The following is a 23,033-nucleotide window of genomic DNA, read 5'->3' as shown; positions in this document are numbered from 1 at the left end:
TGCAAAAACAGTATGCCTCGCGGGCATAAAAATACCAACCTGTCACCTAATCAACTAAGAATATGAGAGATCAAATAAGTTTATTCATATACAAACACCTTGATGTCCAGTAACCTAAATGTATCAACAATTTGATGGTCTGAGATAATAATAATAATAATAATAACACACTTTTATTAAGCGCACTCCACGGAGCGTCACAGTGCGCTTTACAAAATAATTATATGAAAAGCCTTAAAATACCTTAATTACAAAATACACATAACCTTATAGGCAAATACTATTATAAAAACAAGTAAAATACAAAAACAACTTATATACAAAAGAACTATATATTAAAAACAGGAAAAAAGCTGGAGAATTCATTCTGCAAGTACATGTATAACTCAGTCATTATTGCACGAAATTAAACACACTATTCACACTTTAAAAACATATATAATCATGGGGGAAAACAAACAATTCAGTTCAAGTTCGTGAGTCAGGGTGCGTCGAGTTGTATGAACAGATGAGTTTTGAGTTTCTTTTTGAACAGTGCAAGTGAAGATGAGTTTCTGATGTGTGGTGGCAGTTGATTCCAGAGTTCGGGAGCGGCGTACTTGAATGAACGTTGTCCGTAGGTGACAGTGTTGACAGATGTGTGATGAAGTTGAGGAGCCACGTTAGATCTCAGCGAGCGAAACAGGATCTTTGATGACGACAAGTTCCCGGATGTAAGCTGGGGCGAGATCATGAAGTGCTTTGTATGTCGTCAGCAAAAGTTTGTATGTGATCCTGCTTTTCACCGGCAACCAATGAAGATCACGGAGAATTGGCGAAATATGCTCGCGTCGCTATGTAAGTGTTACCAACCGAGCCGCAGAGTTTTGGAGACGTTGCAGCTTCGCTAACTGGAACTCAGGAAGACCGAACAATAAACTATTTCCACAATCAAGCTGAGAAGAAACAAAAGCGTGCACAAGTTTTTCTGTGCTCTCTCTGTCCAGGTATTTCCTAATACGGCCGATTTTCCTGATGGCAGATTTTTGCAGATTTGATTTACGTGCGAGGTCATGGTGAGGTGCGTGTCGACTACAACACCGAGGTCTTTTGCTTGCGAGGCAATTGGAACATTAAATGTACCAACTTTGAAGTCACCGATGGGGTCAGAATCCACGTGGCGCGAAAGCGTATATGGATGACCTCAGTCTTATCGTCGTTGAGTGCAAGTTTATTTTCAACTGTCCATTTCTTGATGTCGTTAACACAAGCCTCAAGTTTTACAAGATTATCACTCCTATTGTCAGCATTGAGAGACACATACAGCTGACTGTCGTCCGCGTAGAACATTCCCTTGACTTGATGATCTCTAACAACATTCTCGATGGGAGCTGTATACATCGTGAAGATCTGTGGTCCAAAGACCGAACCTTGCGGGACACCGCAGGTAAGATCACAGAATGATGATAAAGTGTCACCAATCTTGACAGCTTGCTTACGTCCATGCATGTATGATTCAAACCACGAAAGTGAGGTACCAGTGATGCCATACTGATGCTTCAGACGCTGGAGGAGGATTTTGTGGTCAATAGTGTCGAACGCGGCACTGAGATCAAGTAGTACAAGTACCGCGTCCTCCCTCTTGTCAACAGTAAGAAGAATATCATTCATGACACGTAACAACGCCGATTCGGTGCTGTGGTGCTTTCGGTAGGCACTCTGGAGGTTAGAGTACAAGTTATTATTGATGAGATATGCTTGAATCTGTTCAGCAGCTGCTTTCTCCACAACCTTCGACATGAAGCTCAAATTGGACACACTGCGATAACTCTTCAGCTGTTCAGCATCCAGCGTTGCTCTTTTTAAGCAATGGAATGATATGCGCTATCTTGAAACAATCTGGAAAGACACCAGAGAGGAGCGAATAGTTGATAATACGCGTAATGACAGGCAGCAATTCATTCAAACAAAGTTTCAACATCCATGTTGGCATAGGGTCTAGGGAGCAAGTTTTTGATGCCATGTTGGAGATCAATTTCCGTACATCGTCTTCAGCTAACGCGTGGAAACCACCAAACTCAACTGCGCAATGTGGATGTGACGAATCGTAGGATGTGTCCGAAGATGGAACAGAGTCAAGGTTCTGACGAATGTTCTTAACTTTGTCGCCAAAGAACCTGACAAAGTTGTCAGCCAGTGTCTGAGAAGAGTCATGAGATGGCAACACGTTAGAAACCTTAGCGACACACATGTTGTTGACCACCTTGAACAGATTGCTGTGATCACAATCCAAAATTTGAGATCTATGGAATGCTGTCTTAGCAGAATCAAGCATAGTCTTGTATTGCTTTGACTTGTCATTGAAGATCTGTCGGTGAACTTCAAGACCTGACGAGATCCACTTCCTTTCACTGCGACGAAGTTCTTGCTTTTTTGCACGGAGATCATCCGAATACCACGGTGGGCATGAGTGGGGTCGTAGAATCCGCGTACGTGTTTTCAGAGGAGCATGCTTGTCCATCAGCTCTCTTAGGACAGCGTCATATTGCACAGCTAACGAATTGATGTCATTTTCAGGATCCGTGGTCAAAGATGATGTTAGAATGTCTTGCTTCAGTTGAGATCAACACTGCGGTAACGCCGCACTTTTACACGCTGTTTTGTTGACGCAGGTCGAGCAATGTCGATGTTACAGGTTGTGGCGAAGTGATCTGAGGGCAGTTCACGTTGTATTGCGATATCTCCTGAGACAAGAGATACATCCTTTGGCGTAATAATCAAGTCCAATGTATGGCCATGGATATGTGTAGGCCCAACCACGTGCTGATGGAGATTTGCGGAATCAAGAAGATCAAGGAACTTAATTGCTTCACGATCAGTTGAAACATCTACGTGAAAATTAAAGTCTCCGACGAGAAGCAAATTGCTGGAACCAGTAGCAAGTGATTCCAATAGGATTGGAAATTCATTGAAGAACATATTTGCAGTGAGTTTATTTTTCTTGTCAGGTCGCAATCTGTAGACCACAACTAATCGCACTGAAGACGAGGCTGAAGCAATCGTGAAATCTCCCATTTCGAAGGAATTGAAATTGAGACGTGGATTTTGGATGACTTTAAATCCTTTGCGCAAGAGGAGAAAAACACCTCCACCACCACGATCGCACCGTGGTATACTATAAGAGTCAAAGTCAGGTAAAGTACTTTGCAGATCGGCGAGGGCTTTATCATCTTTGCTATCTCCATTCAACCACGATTCCGTGATAGCAAATACATCAAGTTTATTTGAAATCACAAAATCACATATAGATGCAGTTTTGTTTCCAATAGATCGAAGCGTTCCAATGGGAGAAACGTGCCGAATTGATTGTTTATAGCAGGAAGAAAATTTCACTGGAATGAGATTGTTTTTGTTTACACATCTTGACTTTGGTGTAAAGCAATCATCACGACGTATTCTTGTCACTGAATTGTCAATTATACGAATCTTATTTCTACCGGCACGGCTGCCACACATACGTTTGTTAATATCTAGTTCTTTCAATTTATTCCATGAACAATTGTCCAAGCGAGAAAAACTGTCATTGTTGATCACACTTTTATTGATCTGTAACAAAATTTTGCGACTGTAGGCTAGTGGTTTCATAGTTCACAAATCAATGTTGGCAAATCGATGTTAAGTATGCCGAATTCGAAATACGGTAATAAGCTTGTAGGCTATGAACGATGCAGTTACAGAGATTATTATCAAAGTACAGTTTCAAATGTTATCAATCCGTATCAAAATTCGCGTAGATTGTTACAGCAACTACTTACAGATCATCCACTACGAAATGTTGACCCATCAAACGCATGATAATAGGGTAATTTTGCTGGTTTTTGGGAGAGCAAATTCTCCCGTGGCAGCCGTGTTGAGTGGTGCTCTTTAAGATGAATGTCTATATTCAGTCATTTTACAAAGACTCTGTGAGAGAGTATTATGGAAGAAAGTATTACAAGAAATCATCACTGCCCCAAAAATTGACCAAATAGAGCCAAGATTTAAAAAATGGAGTACTAGGTGAATTTCAGAAATCAGACAGAAAATATAAAACATGAATGAATTTTAAAATTGGTTTTGATAATTAAATTCTCATCATATTGTGAAGAGGTACATTTTCAGTTCTGAAGTATTTTGAAGATGTATTGATGATTCGGGTGATTCCAATTTTGATAAGATTGGCATTCCACCAAATAATCAGAAATTAATGAGATGGCTAGCTAAGGGGCTGTGCAATAATTATGTGTACCCCAAGGTGGTGAATTCTCAAAGTGGTCTGCCAAAAATTGCTTGCCCCCCTTTGCCCTCCCTTTTGATGTGCTAAAAAATCTTTGCCCCCCCCCCCTTTACACACTAAGATTTTGGGGAACCCAAATTTAAAACCTTCAATTGTCTTAACATATAATGCAAGCGCAGCGAGCAGGAAATTTTGCATGTTTGAACATGTTAAGTAATACTTTCCTACACCTTTTAGGGTGTAATATAGAAACAGTGCCCAAAATATCTGTGCCAAAATCGCTTGCCCCCTCCTTTTTGCCCTGCTAAAAATCGCTTGACCCCTTTTCAACCTGCCAATTAATGCTTCCCCCTTTTGGCCTGCTAAAGAATCTTTGCTCCCCTATAATTACTTTTGTGCTCCACCCAGTCAAAATGAATCACATTGACAACATTTTCTAGCATTAACAGAAGTTTCAACATTCTAATTTCAAGCCATTATCATTCTCTACAATGGGTTATTTATACATATACACCCCCTATGGAAGACATGACCTTAGTCTCCCACACAAGGGGTGTAGATTTCAAATGGAGTCACCCATTCAGGTAACCCTATTTGAAATTCACACTCCCTGTGTGGCATATTAAAGCCATATCTTCCATACAGGTTGTATGGATTGAGCTAGAATATATAGCCCTTGCAAGATCCCTCCCTTCTGTGGATAAAGTACTTACAATGGTGTAGTCATTGGTGTTTCTTCCATTTCTTCTATTAAATCAAATAATGGAGAGTTCTCATTGGGTGTGTAATGTCTAAACGCAGCTGAGATGTGTAATTCTCTGGCTTGCTCTGATAATACCAGTTTGCCATCAGATGTCCTAATCTCTATGTCTACATCAAATGGAGTGCCTTGCGTTAGGTCGACTTCAGTGTCTCCAATTATAACAATCTCTGCAGCATCCTCTGTTTAAAAAAAATAAGGCCATTCAGTCATTGCTTGCCTGAATATGACTGATATATGACTGTCCACCACAAATGGGACCTGCAATGTTGGTATTCTAACCTTTGAGACAATGGAAAGATAAATTCTCCGTACAATAAGCTTTACAATAATATATTACATGCCCCTATTATATTGCTTGTTTGCAAGGTGATAAAAAAATAAAAAATAGGTAAGTAAATCCTTTGTTTTCTGTTATTTTTTGAAAGTTTCATGAACCATACCTCAAAATTAGATCTACCGACATTGCGACCTATTTATGATGGGTGATCTGCTATCTATATATGTGACATGATCTGGTCCATAGGGGCCAAGGGTGGCAAATTTGAAATTGAGATAAAGGCAAAAATATGGAGTAAAAGAATAATAAAATATGGTACATAAGAAAATATATATCACAAAAAAAAACTTTACTTTAAAACCAAGTATGCTAGACCTTTGATGTTTTCAGTATATGATGGCCTAATGTTTGTATAAGGTAATAGTTATACATGTAGCTATCAATTTTCGAAATTGCCTCCTTTGGCCCCATGGAGCAGATCATGTCACATGCTAAATACTTCTGATTGATACATGTATAGTCCATGGGCTTAGAATTGAACCCCCCCCCCTTCATCTGGAGACAATGACTTGAAAGCCAGTTGAAATCCATATACACCCCATGGAAGACATGACCTTAATCTCCATATGGATTTTAACTTGGCTATTCCGATATACACACAAAGACTATATTCAAGCCTCAAGGCGTATGATCTTTAAAAACCTACCTGAAGGATGTCCATTGGTCCACATGCCATCATATGTCATGCCAGAACTATGTATCATCGTACCTTCACCATTGAATAAATCATTCCTCCACTGACCCTGTAAAACGTAAGAAAGAAATCATACATTAAAACTGTAATAGCAACCACTAAAAATGAATACACCTGCAGACTGCAGCCAGGTGTGTATCAGGGGTCTGCTGTCAGAAGGGAACATGCATTTCACAACCAGGTTTTACAGTTATACGTTATAGCCTTGAAGTGTTCCAGAGCAAAATTTTTCTGCTCTTGATTTTGACGATAGCTTTAGAGACGATAACAAAATCTGAATGTTTTGGTGTCTTGAATTGTAACAGAAGTTTAATGCATCGGAAACATTTTGGAGGTAAGAACTAATAAGCTTCTTTGTCACGTTCTAGAAGTTTTTAAATTTTTAACACCTCCAGAATGCATCCCAAGGTTTCTGAGCACTGTACTCAGTAGTTTGTATTGAATTGGGCTATTGCAGTTGAGTCCATACAACCCCTATGGAATACATCTCATTAATCTTCCGAACAGGGAGTGTGAATTTCAGATAGTGTTACCTGAATGTGTGACTCTATTTGAAATCAACACCACCTGTGTGGAAGATTAAGGCTGTGTCTTCCAATCCATTGAGGGTGTATGAATTTCAACTGGAATACCCCATCCCTTGGCTGTTACTTACATCATATACTGTGCCATCTAGAGATGTAAGTTCCCCACTGCCTTGCCTCTTGTCTTGTATCCAGTCACCTACATATCTATCACCATTACTACAAAAGCAAAGATGCCCACAACATTATGACAGGTAAAATAAAGTAAAACATTAATAGGATTTAAGTTATGAACCCTAAACCTCAGTGATAATACGGTATGCCTTATGCCTCAGTAACAGGAAACTTTCTCTCCTGAAAGCACCATGTCCACAATGCCTAGAAAAGTTGCATTTTGTTTTGTTATATGTGACATGATCAAGGGGAATGAGTCACATGATGACCCTGGTCGAAAATGAGTTTTACATTTGTTTCTAAAGAGGACATTTAGAGCTTTCAGAAACTGAAAAGCCGATGTTAATATGACTTTTCTTTACAAAGTTATGTCAATTTATCAATCGCTAAAAACAAAAGAATTTTAACACTTTCTTTGCTAATATCTCAAAATCGATATATATATCTTGATCATGTCACATATTTTCTTTCATTTACTGTGATTCCTTTTCTGCAATTAAGGCACAAATCAACCTCCCTCTTATGTGCTACTAACCAATCAAGGGTAGGGAGTTTGATTGACAATGACTTCAGATGCAAACTAATCTTTTAATTCAGTCTTGGATTATAGTCGACTTCTAAAAACCTGAAGTCATGCAACTCTAGTAAATAGTGTTGGTATCAATGTCTTATGTGTATTTACTTTTGACTTATTTTTTATTTTTTGGTCATTTTTTAGATCCAAAACCAGATCAAAATCCTTGCCCCAGGTCATCAGTGATACCAATGGTGTAACCGCTTCCACTGCTAAAGAAAAGGCTACTCTCTTTAACAGTTATTTCTTTTCTGTATTTACCAAACCAAAGAATGATCTGAACTTTCCAAATATTCCCATCTTTGAACATGAATCATTGGGCAATTTTGAACTTCAAAATGATGATGTACTTGATATTCTGAAAAATTTGAATGTTTCCAAAGCATCAGGGCCGGACGGTATATCACCACGTGTCCTAAAGGAATGTGCATATCAAATTGTATCTCCCTTATGCCATATTTTTAACTTGTCTCTGAGTGAAGGTAAATTACCTCAGGAATGGCTTGAAGCCAATGTAATACCGGTTTATAAAAAGGCCGACAAACAACAGGTTGGAAATTACAGGCCAGTATCTTTACTTTGTATATGTGGGAAGATCATGGAGAGAGCAATAATTGTCAACTTGGTTTTTCCTCATATAAAAGAGAGGCTCTATCATCTTCAACATGGCTTTATAAAAGGGCGTTCCACTGTCACTCAGTTGCTTGAAGTTTTCATGAAGTCAGTGCAGCCTTGGACAACGCTGGGCAGGTCGATATGGTTTATCTTGATTTTTCCAAAGCGTTCGACAGTGTTAGTCATAAATTACTCTTATACAAACTCAGGTCTTTTGGTTTTCATTCTGGTCTACTTAATTGGTTTAAAGCTTATCTTACAAATCGACACCAACGTGTTGTTGTTGATGGCGTCCAATCTGATTGGCTTCCAGTGGTTTCCGGGGTTCCACAGGGCTCTATCCTTGGGCCACTCCTTTTTGTTTTATACATAAACAACCTGCCTAGTGTTGCCCAACATTCTAAGATTGCTTTATTTGCCGATGATGCTAAGTGTTTTATTAATGTAAAAAAACCTTCAGATTGTGAGCAGCTTCAGTCAGACTTAAATGCACTAGTCAATTGGAGTAATACCTGGGAGCTTAATTTTCACCCTTCCAAATGCCAGGTCATTTCCTTGACAAGATGCAGGAAACCCATCCTTTATGATTATAATATGAATGGCACAACTCTCAGTAAAATTGATACCATCAAAGATTTGGGTGTTGACATATCAACTAAACTTGTCTGGGATACCCATATTAATAGAGTTGTCAAAAAGTGCAATCGTAAGATGGGCATGATCATGCGTACAGTAGGGTTCAATGCCCCAGTAAAAGTTACCAGAACTCTTTATAGTTCCCTGATCAGGAGTGATCTTGAGTATGGTAGCTGTCTTTGGAGCGGTACATCCAAACATAACATCCAAATGTTGGAAGGAGTCCAAAGACGAGCTACCAAATTCATTTTACATTATCCTGATCAGGATTATAAGGAGAGGCTTACCAATTTGGACTTACTCCCCCTTACTCTCAGGAGAGACAAAAGTGATCTCTTGTTTTTTTACAGATGTAGGGAGGGTCACTATGATATTAATGTCAATAATTATGTTAAATTCAGCCAAGGGAATGGGAAGGACCATCCCACCACTAGATTATCTTCCGATCCATTTAAACTCAAAATTCAACGTTGCAAAACCGAAGCGCACATGACTTTTTATTTTAATCGCATTGTGCAGCTTTGGAATCAGCTGCCTTTGTCTACAAGGACAGCCGGTTCCTTTTCTTCCTTCAAATCCGGGGTGGTTGAATTTTTGAATTCTCATTTTACTCAAAATTTTTGTTCTTTGAAAACATGCTCTTGGAGCTCTTACTGCAGATGCTCGAATTGCAGGCTTATTTAATTTGGGATGGGGCTGTGATGGGTTTTTTTTTCCAATAATTTGTTTTCAAAAATCGAAAGGTGGGATGGTCCTAGAGGTGATTTTGCACCTGTTTGTCCCATTCTTTTCGCTGGCATTTTATTCTTTACTTTGTCTTGATTATTAGTATGTGCAATATTTATATAATATATTTATCTTTGTAATTGTATATGAGCCAGTGATGAAGCATAATAAATAAATAAATAAATAAACTTACCTATATGTCATTGAGCCTTCCCCATGTTTCATGTTATTGTGAAATGAACCTTCATATACAGCACCAGTTGAATCTTTTATTACACCACGTCCTGAATAAAAGTACAACATAATATAATTTTTTCACTATATTGTACTATAGACAAGACCACTTGACATGTGACATCATTGCCCGGCAGTATGCGCACGAATTATGGCAATTTCCATTGTTCTTTGCACTGCAGTGTGCGTGCGCATCGTAGTTTGCTCAGGGCATGTGCATTTTAAATTGCCCACCACATTCCATATAGTACAAGAAAGCCGCTGAACAGTGTAGCGGTTCGTTCAAGCATATCGATAGACCAGTCCCTCGCTTTTTTTGTTGATAAACAATGATGTCAAGTGGTCTATACAGTTACAAAATAAATCGGCTTGGAGAACATTTAACAACCTCGTCAAGATCGGGAAGTCTACTCTAGACCAAAGATATTCAAACTGCTGGTCTTCAGTACAACAAAGGAGTCATCTGCTAATTAAGGCTGGCATTTTCGGTCGGGTAAACGGGTACCGCCCGAGATTACATTACCGGGTAGGAAATACCCTCCCGGTACCGAATTTAAAAAAAAAAAAAAAAAAAAAAAAAAAATTCATGATGTTTTGTATTTTTAATATGAAAGTTGATAACTTGTATTTATGATTTCAAAATGTATTGAATTTGAATGCATTTTGAAATCATTAATAGAGTATGACATGAATACAAAGTATCGATTTTCATATTAAAAATACAAAATATCTTGAAATTTTTTTTATTATTTTTTTTTTTTTTTAGGTCAACCATGAATGATCCTGGCATTTAGGTCTGGGTCCATTTTTTTAATGCAATTTCGGGTACCCGGTTACCCGCCCGAAAAATGCGGCGGGTACCCGGGTACAAAATTACCCGAAAATGCCAGGCCTACTGCTAATACATAATGGTTGTGAAGCCTGAACCATTAAACTATCTGAAGAGCTGGATGACTGTCACAAATGTAAATACTCAGGGCAGTGTTCAACACCCATTGGAAACAGCGTCATATCAGTAATAAAGAGGTGTATGGATACCTTCGAAGACTATCAAAGAAAGAAGAACACACTTCACTGGACATTGCTTCAGGAGTAAAGAGCAGAGCTAACCCATTGCATTGCCAAACTGATTAATTGATATTTTGCTGGCTGTACGTAGTGCATCTTACCATATAGTGATTGATCGGTATTAGAATCGGTATGCAACTCACTGATCAATAACAGGTTCACATTCAGGCATGGGAATGGCTTTTTTGAAAACTGCCTGAAAAAGCGAGTGAATTCGGCCTTAAAAGGCCTAAAACAGGCTGAAATGCATAAACTTGGACAACAAAACTGCCTGATTTTAGGCAAAAGCCTAAAAATTCTCATGCCTGCACATTGCTTTACTGTGTCAGCAAGGGTTGTCATTTGACAGTGCAAACGTGACGCAAAGGACCTTGAAAACATCTCATAGATTTTTAATCAATTTTGGTCAGCCATCAAGTGGATGTAGTGGGGTCAAAGGTTATCAGACGTACCTTGTTTTCTATTATTTTGAAATTCTCCTTCATACACAGAGCCATCACCATAGGTCATGACCCCATGACCATTGAGTTCACCGTTGAGGAATTGTCCTGAGTATGTGTTTCCTGATGTAGCCCATTTTCTAAATCCATGTCCTTCTATCTCACCATTGATAAATTCACCTTCATAATAGCTGCCATCATTCATAATCAATTTACCATGTCCTGGTTGATATTGAGGAATAAAGATATGATAGAGTTAATTTCAAGAAGTTTAAACTGACTTTCAGCACCAAAATTCACTAACCTTGAATTTTTGATGTGTGACACACATCATCATCAGAAGTCCCAAGATGTTGTGATGGAATTGCCCTTTTGTTGACCATTGGCGACTTTTGTTCGAATGAGGGCGTTGTACAAGGTTGGAAATTCCAGTCCTTGATCGCGATTTAGTTCTGGCGATTTCTTCTTGATCTGGATGGCCTCCAGCCCTAAACGGGGGGTACTCTCTATCGCGATTAAGGACTCAAATTGCCAACCTTATATACAACACCCTCATTCGACCAAAAGTCAACAATGGTTAACAAAAGGGTAAGTCCTTCACAACATCTTAGGACTTCTGATGATGCTGATGTGTGTCACACATAAAAAATTCAAGGTTAGTGAATTTTGGTGCTGAAAGTCAGTTTAAAAACTTCTTGAAATTGTTTATCACCAGCACGTATACATTCAATGACACAGTTATTAGTTATGCATGCATCTTTATACTTATAGATCCAAGTCTTACAAGTTCACATTTAATCAATTATTTTGTATTCTAAATTTGACTGTTCGAAAAGAACTGATTTGACATTCATTATGATAAAAATGAAAACTTGTTAATTTTGTGTTATGCAAACTTTTTCCTCAACATTTCTTGTTCCTGCACAATACCGATACTTTAAAACTTATGCTTCAAAATATTGAAATTTTTTTAAACTTACCGTGTTTCTTGCCTTCTTTCCAGTCTCCTTCATAGCGAAAGAATGAGTTTGGGTACCGGTAAACGCCATATCCTAGGAGCAAAAACAGATTTAGGTTAAAATATTAATCACTTTTTTAATTACGGTACGGTATATCACTGGGCGAGAAATTCTGTGAGAATCTGTTAATTTCATGCAAAGAATCTCCTGAGTAGATTTGCAAGAATCCAAATAGCAGTGGTAGATTCTCATAAAAAATTGTGTGATACATTAAATGTAAATGGAGGCGATGAAAAGATTCTCATACCCTGACTAATAATAACTTGACTATCATTATATTATTTCGGTTATAACACTCTTCAAATAAAAAAATTACAGTAAGTAAAGTAATACAGATTTATAATGCACTAAACGGCTACCCTGGTATTTCAAGCTTTCGATGATGACAATGCAGAGTTTATGTCTTCTGTGTATTCTGTGTTAGCATATTGTAATGTATTGTACATCTGCTATATTCTGGCAATTTACGCTACCGCGCTTGCATGCGCTGAGCGTAAATGCAATGTGTTTTCCACTTTCACTCATGCCACACACTCCACAATCTACTATGCAGGCTTTCACAATTCCAAGATAGCAAATCTTTCATTTGGAATCCCTTCTTTTGTACCAACTGGACAGTTTTGCGTACAGCGGAAGTGATGCTGATGATTTGATCAAGAAGTCTTTCCTCAATCCAGGCCACTGATATTAGCCAAAATGTTATGATGTTAACTAAAATGGCCTTGTTTGACTGGTTAACTATAGGTTACCCAAGACAGTACAAAACGATACCAGCGAATTCTGAGTTCAAGAACACCACCGGCGCGCATGCGTATGACCCTTTCTAGCCTACGTCTTGTATCCTACTATCGTTGAAACAAGGAAACCTTATCACAAATTCACTTACAGCGATCCAACACCACCAGTTGAAAATGAAATAAACTCAAAACTTTCTGAAAAAAGCTTTGTCAAATTCCTCAAACAAGTAACTTCATTAGAAATTAAAATCCTAGTATGACCCGTTATCGAAATTTTTTTCTCACCCGCTGTATCTAGTGAGAAGATGGCATGTAGAGCATAATGGCAGCTCCCTGGCACTGACCTCTGCTCCTGGGGTCTAAGAACTCCATCGCGCATGGGTATGACTCTTAAAAAGGGTTGAGTTCTAGACTGCTGCCCTCATTCATTAACCATCTTGTCACTACAAACAGGGTTCACAGTTTGCTCTCAAATAACCGGGTCCACTTTTTTATGTTGGACCCATTAAAGTATGGTATGCTAAATTCGGCACCCAACTTTATCTAAGTTGAGCCAAATTACTGTGTAAAAGTCGACTTACTGCAATTAGCTGTCATTCTCATAAAGGACTACAATTACGGTACTATACCTAATAACAAGCACTACTTTATTCATCTAATTATTTTGTTACAATTTGCTTAGTTGGGAATACAACTACCGTAACACGAAAATATGTTTTCGCGATGTCATCCAGCTCACACTTACAGCATAGATTTTTTTTCCTTCATAAATTAGTATAGTATAAACGAACATCGCTGCTACATAATACATTTAAGACGCGTAAATGCCGTAATCGCCAATCGGCCAATCAAATTATCGGTCTGTTGCTATGATTGTCAGATAATTGATTTATCTAATCAGAACCCTACTTCTGTGTTGACGCTCTGCACACTCTAGTCTACATGTAATGTTTACAACAAGTTAGTCCGAATAATCAGACCCAGAACAAAATATTAATTTCTGACATGATCGTGTACTGGGTCTGAACTGTTTCCATATGAAATCTTGATGGCAAATTGGACAATAGAAGCACATGGTTCTACGTGACAGCTTTTTAATCCCTATTCATGTTACGTGAATCACGCTATTGTGGACCATCCTTCTGATACTTGAGTGTTTGGACAAGCGGAACGGTCTTTTGTCTACCTCTCTGTTTGTAAACAAACCAGGAGGTCGAAATCGCCCTCCTTGCCGAATCTGAAAGTCAGCGTAATAGTACGGCACTAACAACAAGTGCCGTTCTTTTGGCAGAAACTCTTTAGTAGATTTGAGTCTTACTCTTGACTGCTGAGTCTGAGATAAAATAATCCACAAATGAGCTGAGCTGCTGACGCTTGTCATTGGAGGCTTTCATGCTTTTAACCAGATGTTTTCACATTGGGGAGGATGCCCGAGAAACGAGTCTGCGAGAAACAAAACGATCATGACGATCCCAATTTTTAGGGTGACGAATTCTGCTCTTTCGAGCAATTTAGACTTCGACTTCAGCACTTCATTCATCGTAAAACGCATAAATTATTGCTTTATTTGACTAGTGAAATCATCTAACGCTTGCCAAATACCTTTTAAAGAATAGATTACATTTCATAAATTTTATTTAATTCATATATTTACCATTTCGCAGTTGATTTTTCGTCTCGCCCATATACCGGTGCACTTTGGCAACCCCAGACGCCATTCTGTTGTACACAAATACGGAACCGACTTCAAATGTTACACGGTACACGATTAGCTCAAAGTTATAATTGATTGCAGAATACACCAATGACAGTGGCTGTCTCAAAATGTGAATAGCAACAACACAGCAGGAAACTGCGCAGAAAGAAAAGAAAGAAAGAAAGAAAAGAAAAGAAAGAAAGAAAAGAAAGAAAGAAAGAAAGAAAGAAAGAAAGAAAGAAAGAAAGAAAGAAAGAAAGAAAGAAAGAAAGAAAGAAAGAAAGAAAGAAAGAAAGAAAGAAAGAAAGAAAGAAAGAAAGAAAGAAAGAAAGAAAGAGAAAGAAGGAAGGAAGGAAGGAACAAAAGGAAGGAAAGAAAGAAAGAAAGAAAGAAAGAAAGAAAGAAAGAAAGAAAGAAAGAAATGAAAGAAAGAAAGAAAGAAAGAAAGAAAGAAAGGAAGAAAGAAAGAAAGAAAAAAGAAAGAAAGAATAAATGAATGAATGAAAGAAAGAAAGAAAGAAAAAAAAAGAAAGAAAGAATAAATGAATGAATGAATGAATGAAAAAAAGAAAGAAAGAAAAATAAAGAATAAATGAATGAATGAATGAATGAATGAATGAATGAAAGAAAGAAAGAAAGAAAGAAAGAAAGAAAGAAATGGACGAATAATGAATAAATGAAATGAATGAAATGAATGAAATGAATGAAATGAATGAAATGAATGAAATGAATGAAATGAATTAAATGAATTAAATGAAATGAATGAAGTAAAGAAAGATAGAAAGAAAGAAAGAAAGAACGACAGAAAGAATGACACAGACAGACAGACAGCACCAAGAAATAAATTACATGTACTGCAAATTACATGTGCAAATGCGAAAGAGACAGATTTCAAGTAAAATAATTTTTGCTCAATCATAGTTGATTGTTTGATTATGATTGAGACTCACGGCAGATTGGTTATTTGAAGGTGGTAGGCCTACTAAACCTCTTGATAAATTTTGTGACTAATTTTGCACTTTTCTCAAAAAATAACTACATACTGGTAACAAAAGTTATTATATTATAGGGGCATAAGAATTCAATTACTTTACTGAAATTTTAGTGATTCAAGACAAGTGGTTCATTATAATATATGTTAAGAAATGAGGTAGGCCTACATTCTTATCATAAATAACGTAGGCCTACCGCTTGTCTTGAGTCAATGAAATTCCAGTGTAGTAACTGGATTCCTTGCCCCTATAATATACATAACTTTTGTTACCAGTGTGTTATTATTTTGTGAGAAAATGCAAAAATTGTCACAAATCTATCAAGGGGGTGTAGTACCACCTTAAGGCCGTATAAAATTAATGTTTTGGTTCTTGTCCAGAGGATTTTCATGAATTGATGAGAAAGGGAGTTTTACTAAGTATTCCAAAGTCTAAAAAAATTTGAAAATTCTAAAAAAAAAAAATCTTAACAAATCCCAGAAATTGAGGACGGAGGAGACGAGAACCAAAACATTTAATTGTATACGGCCTAACAATTACATTGAATTTTGTGTTTAATTTTCTTCCCCATTTTCGGGGGAAAGTCAAATTTTCGTCTCCATTTGTCTATTTTTCACCAAAATTTCACCAAAATATTTTTTGCCTTTTTGCAAACATATTTTCTAAAAATGTTCAGCCAAAATTATCAATTTTTGGGCAAAAAAAGGGGCTGATTTTACATGATTTTATCAAAATAAGATAAAAATCTCCACAAACGCCATAAGTCTGGGTCAGTCGGGGGTCGGCTTGTTTTCGTCGCCTAAACGGCATGTTTTAAAAATATCTAGAGTGGTTTCTTTCATTTTACATTATTTCGACAGAAAACTTTCCACGTCAGTTATCATACAATAAGATAAAGTCTTCCCTATTGAACACCAATTTATAATATATTTTTAATTTATAATACTGGCATGTAGGCCTATATTTATAGGCCTACTTTGCGGCTGAAATAAATACTATTCACAGTTTATTTAATTGCATTCGATTATTTTACAGTGATATCTCGTGATCATGGTATTTTTTTAAATTGTGGTGCCATTTTCAATAATAATGTTATTCTCCCCGGGGTTATTCTATTGAGGAGTTTAAATAATTGTACAACCATTGAGGAGTTTAAATAATTGTACAACTAATGTAACTGGAGTCCTGATCATGTACATCAGTGACAGTGTTTGGGTCGAATCGTCGAGGAGGTCACTTTGTTTCGGATCACTTAAATTAAATTCCCGGCAATTTATATAGGCCCCTACACTGCATAAAATCCCATAGACTTTAGCGGATACTTGCGAGGACATTATAATTTGCATAATAAAGCATCATGTATCCTTGCCAACATAGACTGTCGTGACATACGTCAATATGAATAGAATGAAAACCTTGAAATATCTACTTATTTACATTACAATACCCAAATTATATAACAAGTGATTTATTGACAATTTTCCGTGACTGCACAGACTACCACTGCAGCTTTTAAACCGAAATATACACGTAATTTTCATCTAATAATCTGTCTTTTATACAAAACATCGTAATCAACAAATGAAGGTGGTTGACATTTTCACGGATTTTTGATGCCAAATATCTATGATGGTAAGTTTGTTTTTATGCATGTCATGTGTTATTTAAGATTTAGGCTTTAGGTCTATACGTATAGGCCCTATTCACAATGCTGTGCAGGACTATCATGGTAGACTGCAGATCCAGTATGTAGTCCTATAATGAGATATACCATAGTATTAATTTAAAGATGAAAAAATGTATAATCGCCATATATGCCTCATCTGATATTATAGGCTAAATAACATCTAATGTCTAAGATATTATCTTCTCAGAAATAAGACGTTTTATAATATCAGATGAGGCATTATAGCCCAACACTAACAGTACTGCCTATACCACGACAGAAGGAATCAACTGAAATATTGACGTTTTTGAGATAAGGCCGTATATAAAATTAATGTTTTGGTTCTTGTCCAGAGGATTTTCATGAATTGATGAGGCAGGGAGGTTTTTCCCCAATGTAAAATTAGCATTGTTAATAGGCCTACTTTTCGGTCTTTTCCAACAGTGCTCGAGGAAAGGAGGAGGACCCTTTTTCAATGTGAGATTCTGAGGGATAAACTCCCAAGAGTAGGCCTATACCACAAAACGTCTTGGAAGTGATCCATGTTTTCTAATAAACATAGTTTATATGTATTAAGTTTTCCTAAAATATTCCAGAGTCTAAACAATTAAAAAAAATCTTTAAACAAATCTGACAAATCCAAGAAATGGAGGAGGGAGGGGACGATACGGCCTATGGGTAAACACCGTAACCAGTCTCCCATAGACTTGTTACTAGAATGACCCATTTTGAGTGGGGTAGGCCTATTTTTCTGGATTCTGGTGAGATACTGGTTTGCTTGGACCACGACCCTTAAACAATTAAGGTAATAACTCCGTTTAGCCAAAATGTCAGTTGGTTCCCTTTATCGTGGCCTATCATGTAGGGGTATCCTATTTGATTTGTACACTCTTAGAAAAAAAGGTTCAACTTAGAACATTTTTTTGTCCTGTATGTATAGTGATAAGCAGTGATAAAGGTTCTAAAAAGAACCTTACAAAGCTCTATAAAGAACCTTAAAGATTTAAATAGGCCTAGGGACATTCTAATTCATTCATTCAGGGACTCATCACAATGTTAAGAAAAGTAAAAAGTAGTGTTAACCCTTTCGGGTGCTAAAAATTATTTTCTTGGATAAAGAACCTTTTTTATGTTCTATCTAGAACCTTTTGAGAGTTCTCTCTTAAAGGTTCTTCAAGCTTAAGGTCCTACAAAGAACCTTTTTCTTGGCTACATAACTTTTTTGGTTCTACCACAGAAGCCAATGTGATTCTTTGTAGAACCAAAAAAGTTCTGTAGCCAAGGAAAAGGTTCTTTGTAGAACTTTATAAGGTTCTTTTTAGAACCTTATTAACTTTTGTTACCAGTGTGTTATTATTTTTTGGGGTGTAGTACCACCTTAAATTGTACATGTATGCTTGTGCACCTGCACTTTGGAACTTGCTTCCTTTAAATCTGCGTATTTGTGATTCACTTTATATTTTCAAAAAGACTTTAAAAACTCATCTGTTTAAGATTGCTTATATGACAATTGACTTCTATATGTGACTGTTTTTATAATTGTGTGTTAATTTTTAATTGTTCAATGTTTGCGCCTCGGAATAGGTTGTCTAGATAGATGGCGCATTATTATTATTATTATTATTATTATTATTATTATTATTATTATTATTATTATTATTATTATTATGTATGATTCTAGTTCTGAAATAAATATGTTGAAGACAGGGCTACATCCAGCCCGATTCCAGAAAACCACAGCATTTTTTTTTTTGCATTAAAAATATTATCTTGTTTTACAAAATGAAATATATCTAATATAGCGTTTAGGTACTCTGGCAATAAAAGTCCAATTTGAATATTTTTGTAATTTGAGGGAAAATAGGTCAAAACCTACAATTTTGCATATTTCGTACAATTGCAGTCACACACAAAATTCAAAGATTGGCACAAATCTACGAATTCAACATTTTGAGTAGGACTATAATGGACATGAATCGACAATTTGAAAATGTGTTTTCCAAAATCAGAATACAATTAAAAGCATAACCAAAAACTCGTCTTAGTACAAAACAAGTCTTGCCACATCATGCGGAAAACACTTAAATATGGCAAGATTTTGGCCATTGTTTCCAATATTTGTTTAATAAAAAAAAACACATTTGTTTATTTAAAAAAAACCCACAAAATGTAATATATTTTTCTTGAATTTCTACAGTGTGGTGCAGTGTCATCATTATCTTATTATTTTGCATAATTTATAGATAATCAAACAGTTATACCTAAAATCATTTTCGGTTTTGTTTTATTTTATTTTCTTTTGCAGTTTTGACATATTTTGAGTTACGCTACTGATGACTCGAACCTAACCAACAATGTCGTCACCTCACCAATCTCTTCCACAACTTCACCGAGTCCTCATTTTCCTCATTCTTTTATTTGCCGTAATCATCGTCCAATCAGCAGACGCCTTAAATTACGTCAACATTCTTAATGTCACCGACATCACAACCTCTTCCGCAGAACTATCATGGGTCACTCCAGATGATACTTCAGGCATTTCCAATTACGTCCTAATGAAAGTTGTCGATGATGACAATACACGGAATGATACTATCACTGATGTTGGGACAACCTCGTTCACACTTACAGATTTGCGATATCACAAGATTTTTACATACACACTAGTGACAAATGGTACCTCTGGAGATACACTCGGGATGGCCTCGGTCACTTTTTTGACTTTATATAATCCTATGAACAGATATGCCATTGGGGCTGTTGCTATAGCATCAACGATTTTCTTGATATGGATTATCTTTTTCATTCTGGGCAAGAAATGTAATCCTCACAGAGATAATAGTGCCAGACTAAAGAAGATTTTTTTGGAAATGCAGCAGAAGGAAAAAGAAGAGAAAAAGAAGAAAATAAGCTCACACCATGCGCCAATGGAAGATGCACAATTCTGAAGAAGATCAAATGTCACATATTGAAATATCAGAGTCGTGCACGTGTTTGGAATATTAAAAAAGAAAGTCATTCACTGGAATCATACTCATCGTGTAAACCCGCCTTAAGAAATATGGCGGAAAGGGGGCATTTTATAAACAGTTAGGAATAATTATGTTCTGCACGATCATGTCTAGCACAATATAAGAACTGATTTGATTTTCCAAGACACATTAAAATGACAATTACAAATTATACTATCACTATTTGAGCATCTTGATAAGCATGATTAAATTGGCACACTGGCATTTTGACACCCTGTATCACTTATTATAATACATCACTGAACTAGCGGCGATGAAGAGATCCAAAATACGGTATTGGCGAAGGGTGCCGACTTTTTTACGTTTATCGTATACGCGGGTTTTTATCACCTTTTAAAGCGGACTGAATATGGCGTGTTCTTTCTATGTTTTATCCCCAGGCTGAAATGTTGAAATCGTAAGATTTTTTTATACGTGTACATATGAAAATATTCTTCAAATTCGTACATGTATATCATGTCAATTCAGTGGAATATGGTAATTTTGAAAAAAATGAAAAAAACAAAAACATTGTCTTCAATTTCTCATGTCACGCCTATTTTTAAAACTAAATTTCATAAGTGTTGCACAGTGATGTATTTTGATATGGTGTACAATAATTATGTTAATAAAATCGCATTTTTAAAGTTTCAAATCCAAATTTGTATTTGTAAATAAAATTTGCCACAAAGAGACTGAGGTACTCGTTACACTTTGCTTGAATTGTTTTATGTGCATCCTACGAATAGCCTACCTATACGTACATCGTATACACTGTTAGAACAATGGGTAAACAACTGGTTGGTACAACATTTTACCCAACATTAGGTTATTTTCATTTTTTTACCCAAATGTCGGGTAAAAGTTTACCAACTTGGTTGTATTACTGAAGTTGGGTCTAATGAACAACCTTCATGGGCTGGGTACCCAATGTTGGGTAAAATATTTTACCCAACGGGTTTTTACCCACTTGTCTAACAAGCCCTTGAGTCGCCTTTAAAAAAATCTAAACATTCTCACCGCTACATTTTGTAAGAAGCAGGTAAGCAAAATATACACTGCAAGTAAGACAAAGTGATCTTATTTGACATTTGAGTCAATTTCAGATGCTGTTATCCGCACGGACGTTGTCACCAACCCTTAATAGAATGGAGCTTGACATATTTTATACACAACGTAAGCAACTTAATTTGATGATTTGAATTGAAAAGAATTATGGTAAAACCCCAATTTTGAATTTCCGAGTTGCAATTTGGAACTTTAAGTATAAAGCAAAGGATCGATAGGAGCCAAACCAGAGGGCCAAACAACTCCGGTGTACATCTTCCAGAAACACCATGTGTCAGAAATACCGTGTGTATATGCACGTGGCATATTTATTTATCGTAATTTATTATTAATTTTATTATTATATGATCATGATCAATGGCAATGCTTTTACAATGTTCGTGAACGATATTCCGAGTGTTGGTAAAACTACATTGTTACCGGTGTTGCTAGTTCTGTCGCATCTGTCAACACTTGCAGGGGCGACGCGTAGGCAGTGTGGGAAGAGGGTGGATGGGGTGTGTGTGTGTGGGGGGGGTTCCCACAGAAAATTTTGAGGGATAAAATGGGGACGGCGCAGAGTAAAGTGTTCTTAAAATGACTAAAAATGCCTAAAATGGGACAACAAAATTAAAAATGCCCCCTCACACTAAAATGTTGGATACGCTTCTGAACACTTGTCATCCAAGGTAATTTAAACAGAGTTGTAATTATGAGCTTAATTAGAGACATTTGCAGCATTTCTGTTAACAAATTCTACATAAATCTCATAGTTTTATGTAATTGTATGCATTGATGGAAGACGTGAGTTTGAAAAATGAGCTATAAAAAATCGTATGGTTTCTGCTTGACTCCATGTGCTACCGAAAATCACAACCATAAAAATACGCTCTTCCAACGTGAATTTGGGTTGAAGTTGTTGAGCTGCAGCCACGTTTTCCAGTAAATGAAGTTGTTATGTCAGTGCTTAGTTGTGATTTTCAGGGAGATATTCTATATATTATGTAATCATTTCTACCACTTCGAATACCCCATTGTTTAAAACTACCTATCATAAGAGCACTGTACAACTGGTCCATGGTTCAACTCTATTCAGTCACTTTTGTAACATTTAGACAAAAGTGGCCCAAGCGGTTTTAAGACTAGGTTACATAATTGGCCATATCTTCACTTGTATATCATCGATTTTATTGAAACAAAGCTTATCTGATGGCTAAAGAAATTATCTTGATAGACATATAAATATCAAACCAAAAAATAAGCGGCATACTTGTGTCATTCTATTTTCAAAATTGTACAAAATTGTTACACCCTGTATATCGTTTATAATAACTGAGTGGATTGTTATTTTGAATTAATTTCTGTCTGTTTTGTTATGTCTGCCTTGCGGGTAGATTGCCCTTGGAGTTTTTCACCAATAAATTAGTGTGTAATCTGTATAAATCCAACATCATTATTATCATTCTGTTATAAATTTCATCTACTATGCCGGTGCCATTAATCGCCTTTTCATAATTTTCACGTGGAAATGTCTGGATACGCCAGAAATGATGGTGAAACTTAACGACATATTGCTGCTTCATACAATGTGCTTCAATTTCATGAACTGTTGTACAGGCTGTATCAAAATGATTGGTACCCATCAATTTGGATGTTTTAATGAACAGCCAGATCTTCACAAATGCAGCATTGGATCTCCTTCAAATGACTAGATTGTTACAGTTTGATGACCGGTAATAACATTAATATACAAATGAGGTGGATCTTATGCTGTATATTGATATGACAGTTTTGTCCATAATCACTGGAAACTGATGGGTACCAA

At 36.6% G+C, this 23,033-nt stretch overlaps 1 protein-coding gene across 4 annotated transcripts in view; it reads right to left on the bottom strand.

The window, feature by feature from the left end:
- Positions 1–14,575, bottom strand: part of LOC140157273 (MORN repeat-containing protein 1-like) — a 35,507-nt gene extending 20,932 nt beyond the window's left edge. For all 4 annotated transcript variants that reach the window (XM_072180401.1, XM_072180403.1, XM_072180404.1 and 1 more), the window contains exons 1-7: positions 14,451–14,575; positions 12,021–12,092; positions 11,053–11,262; positions 9,492–9,582; positions 6,705–6,792; positions 6,002–6,098; positions 4,969–5,197 (exon numbers count right to left, since the gene is read on the bottom strand). In XM_072180401.1, coding sequence (XP_072036502.1) covers positions 4,969–5,197; positions 6,002–6,098; positions 6,705–6,792; positions 9,492–9,582; positions 11,053–11,262; positions 12,021–12,092; positions 14,451–14,514 — 851 coding nt within the window. In that variant the 5' untranslated portion in view covers positions 14,515–14,575. The remainder of the gene's footprint in view (positions 1–4,968; positions 5,198–6,001; positions 6,099–6,704; positions 6,793–9,491; positions 9,583–11,052; positions 11,263–12,020; positions 12,093–14,450) is intronic.
- Between the last annotated feature and the right edge of the window lie 8,458 nt (positions 14,576–23,033).

Source organism: Amphiura filiformis, chromosome 7 (assembly GCF_039555335.1).
Source record: "Amphiura filiformis chromosome 7, Afil_fr2py, whole genome shotgun sequence".
Lineage (NCBI taxonomy): Eukaryota > Metazoa > Echinodermata > Ophiuroidea > Amphilepidida > Amphiuridae > Amphiura > Amphiura filiformis.
The sequence above is the reverse complement of the archived record's forward strand: the minus strand, read 5'-3'. Positions and strand labels throughout refer to the sequence as shown.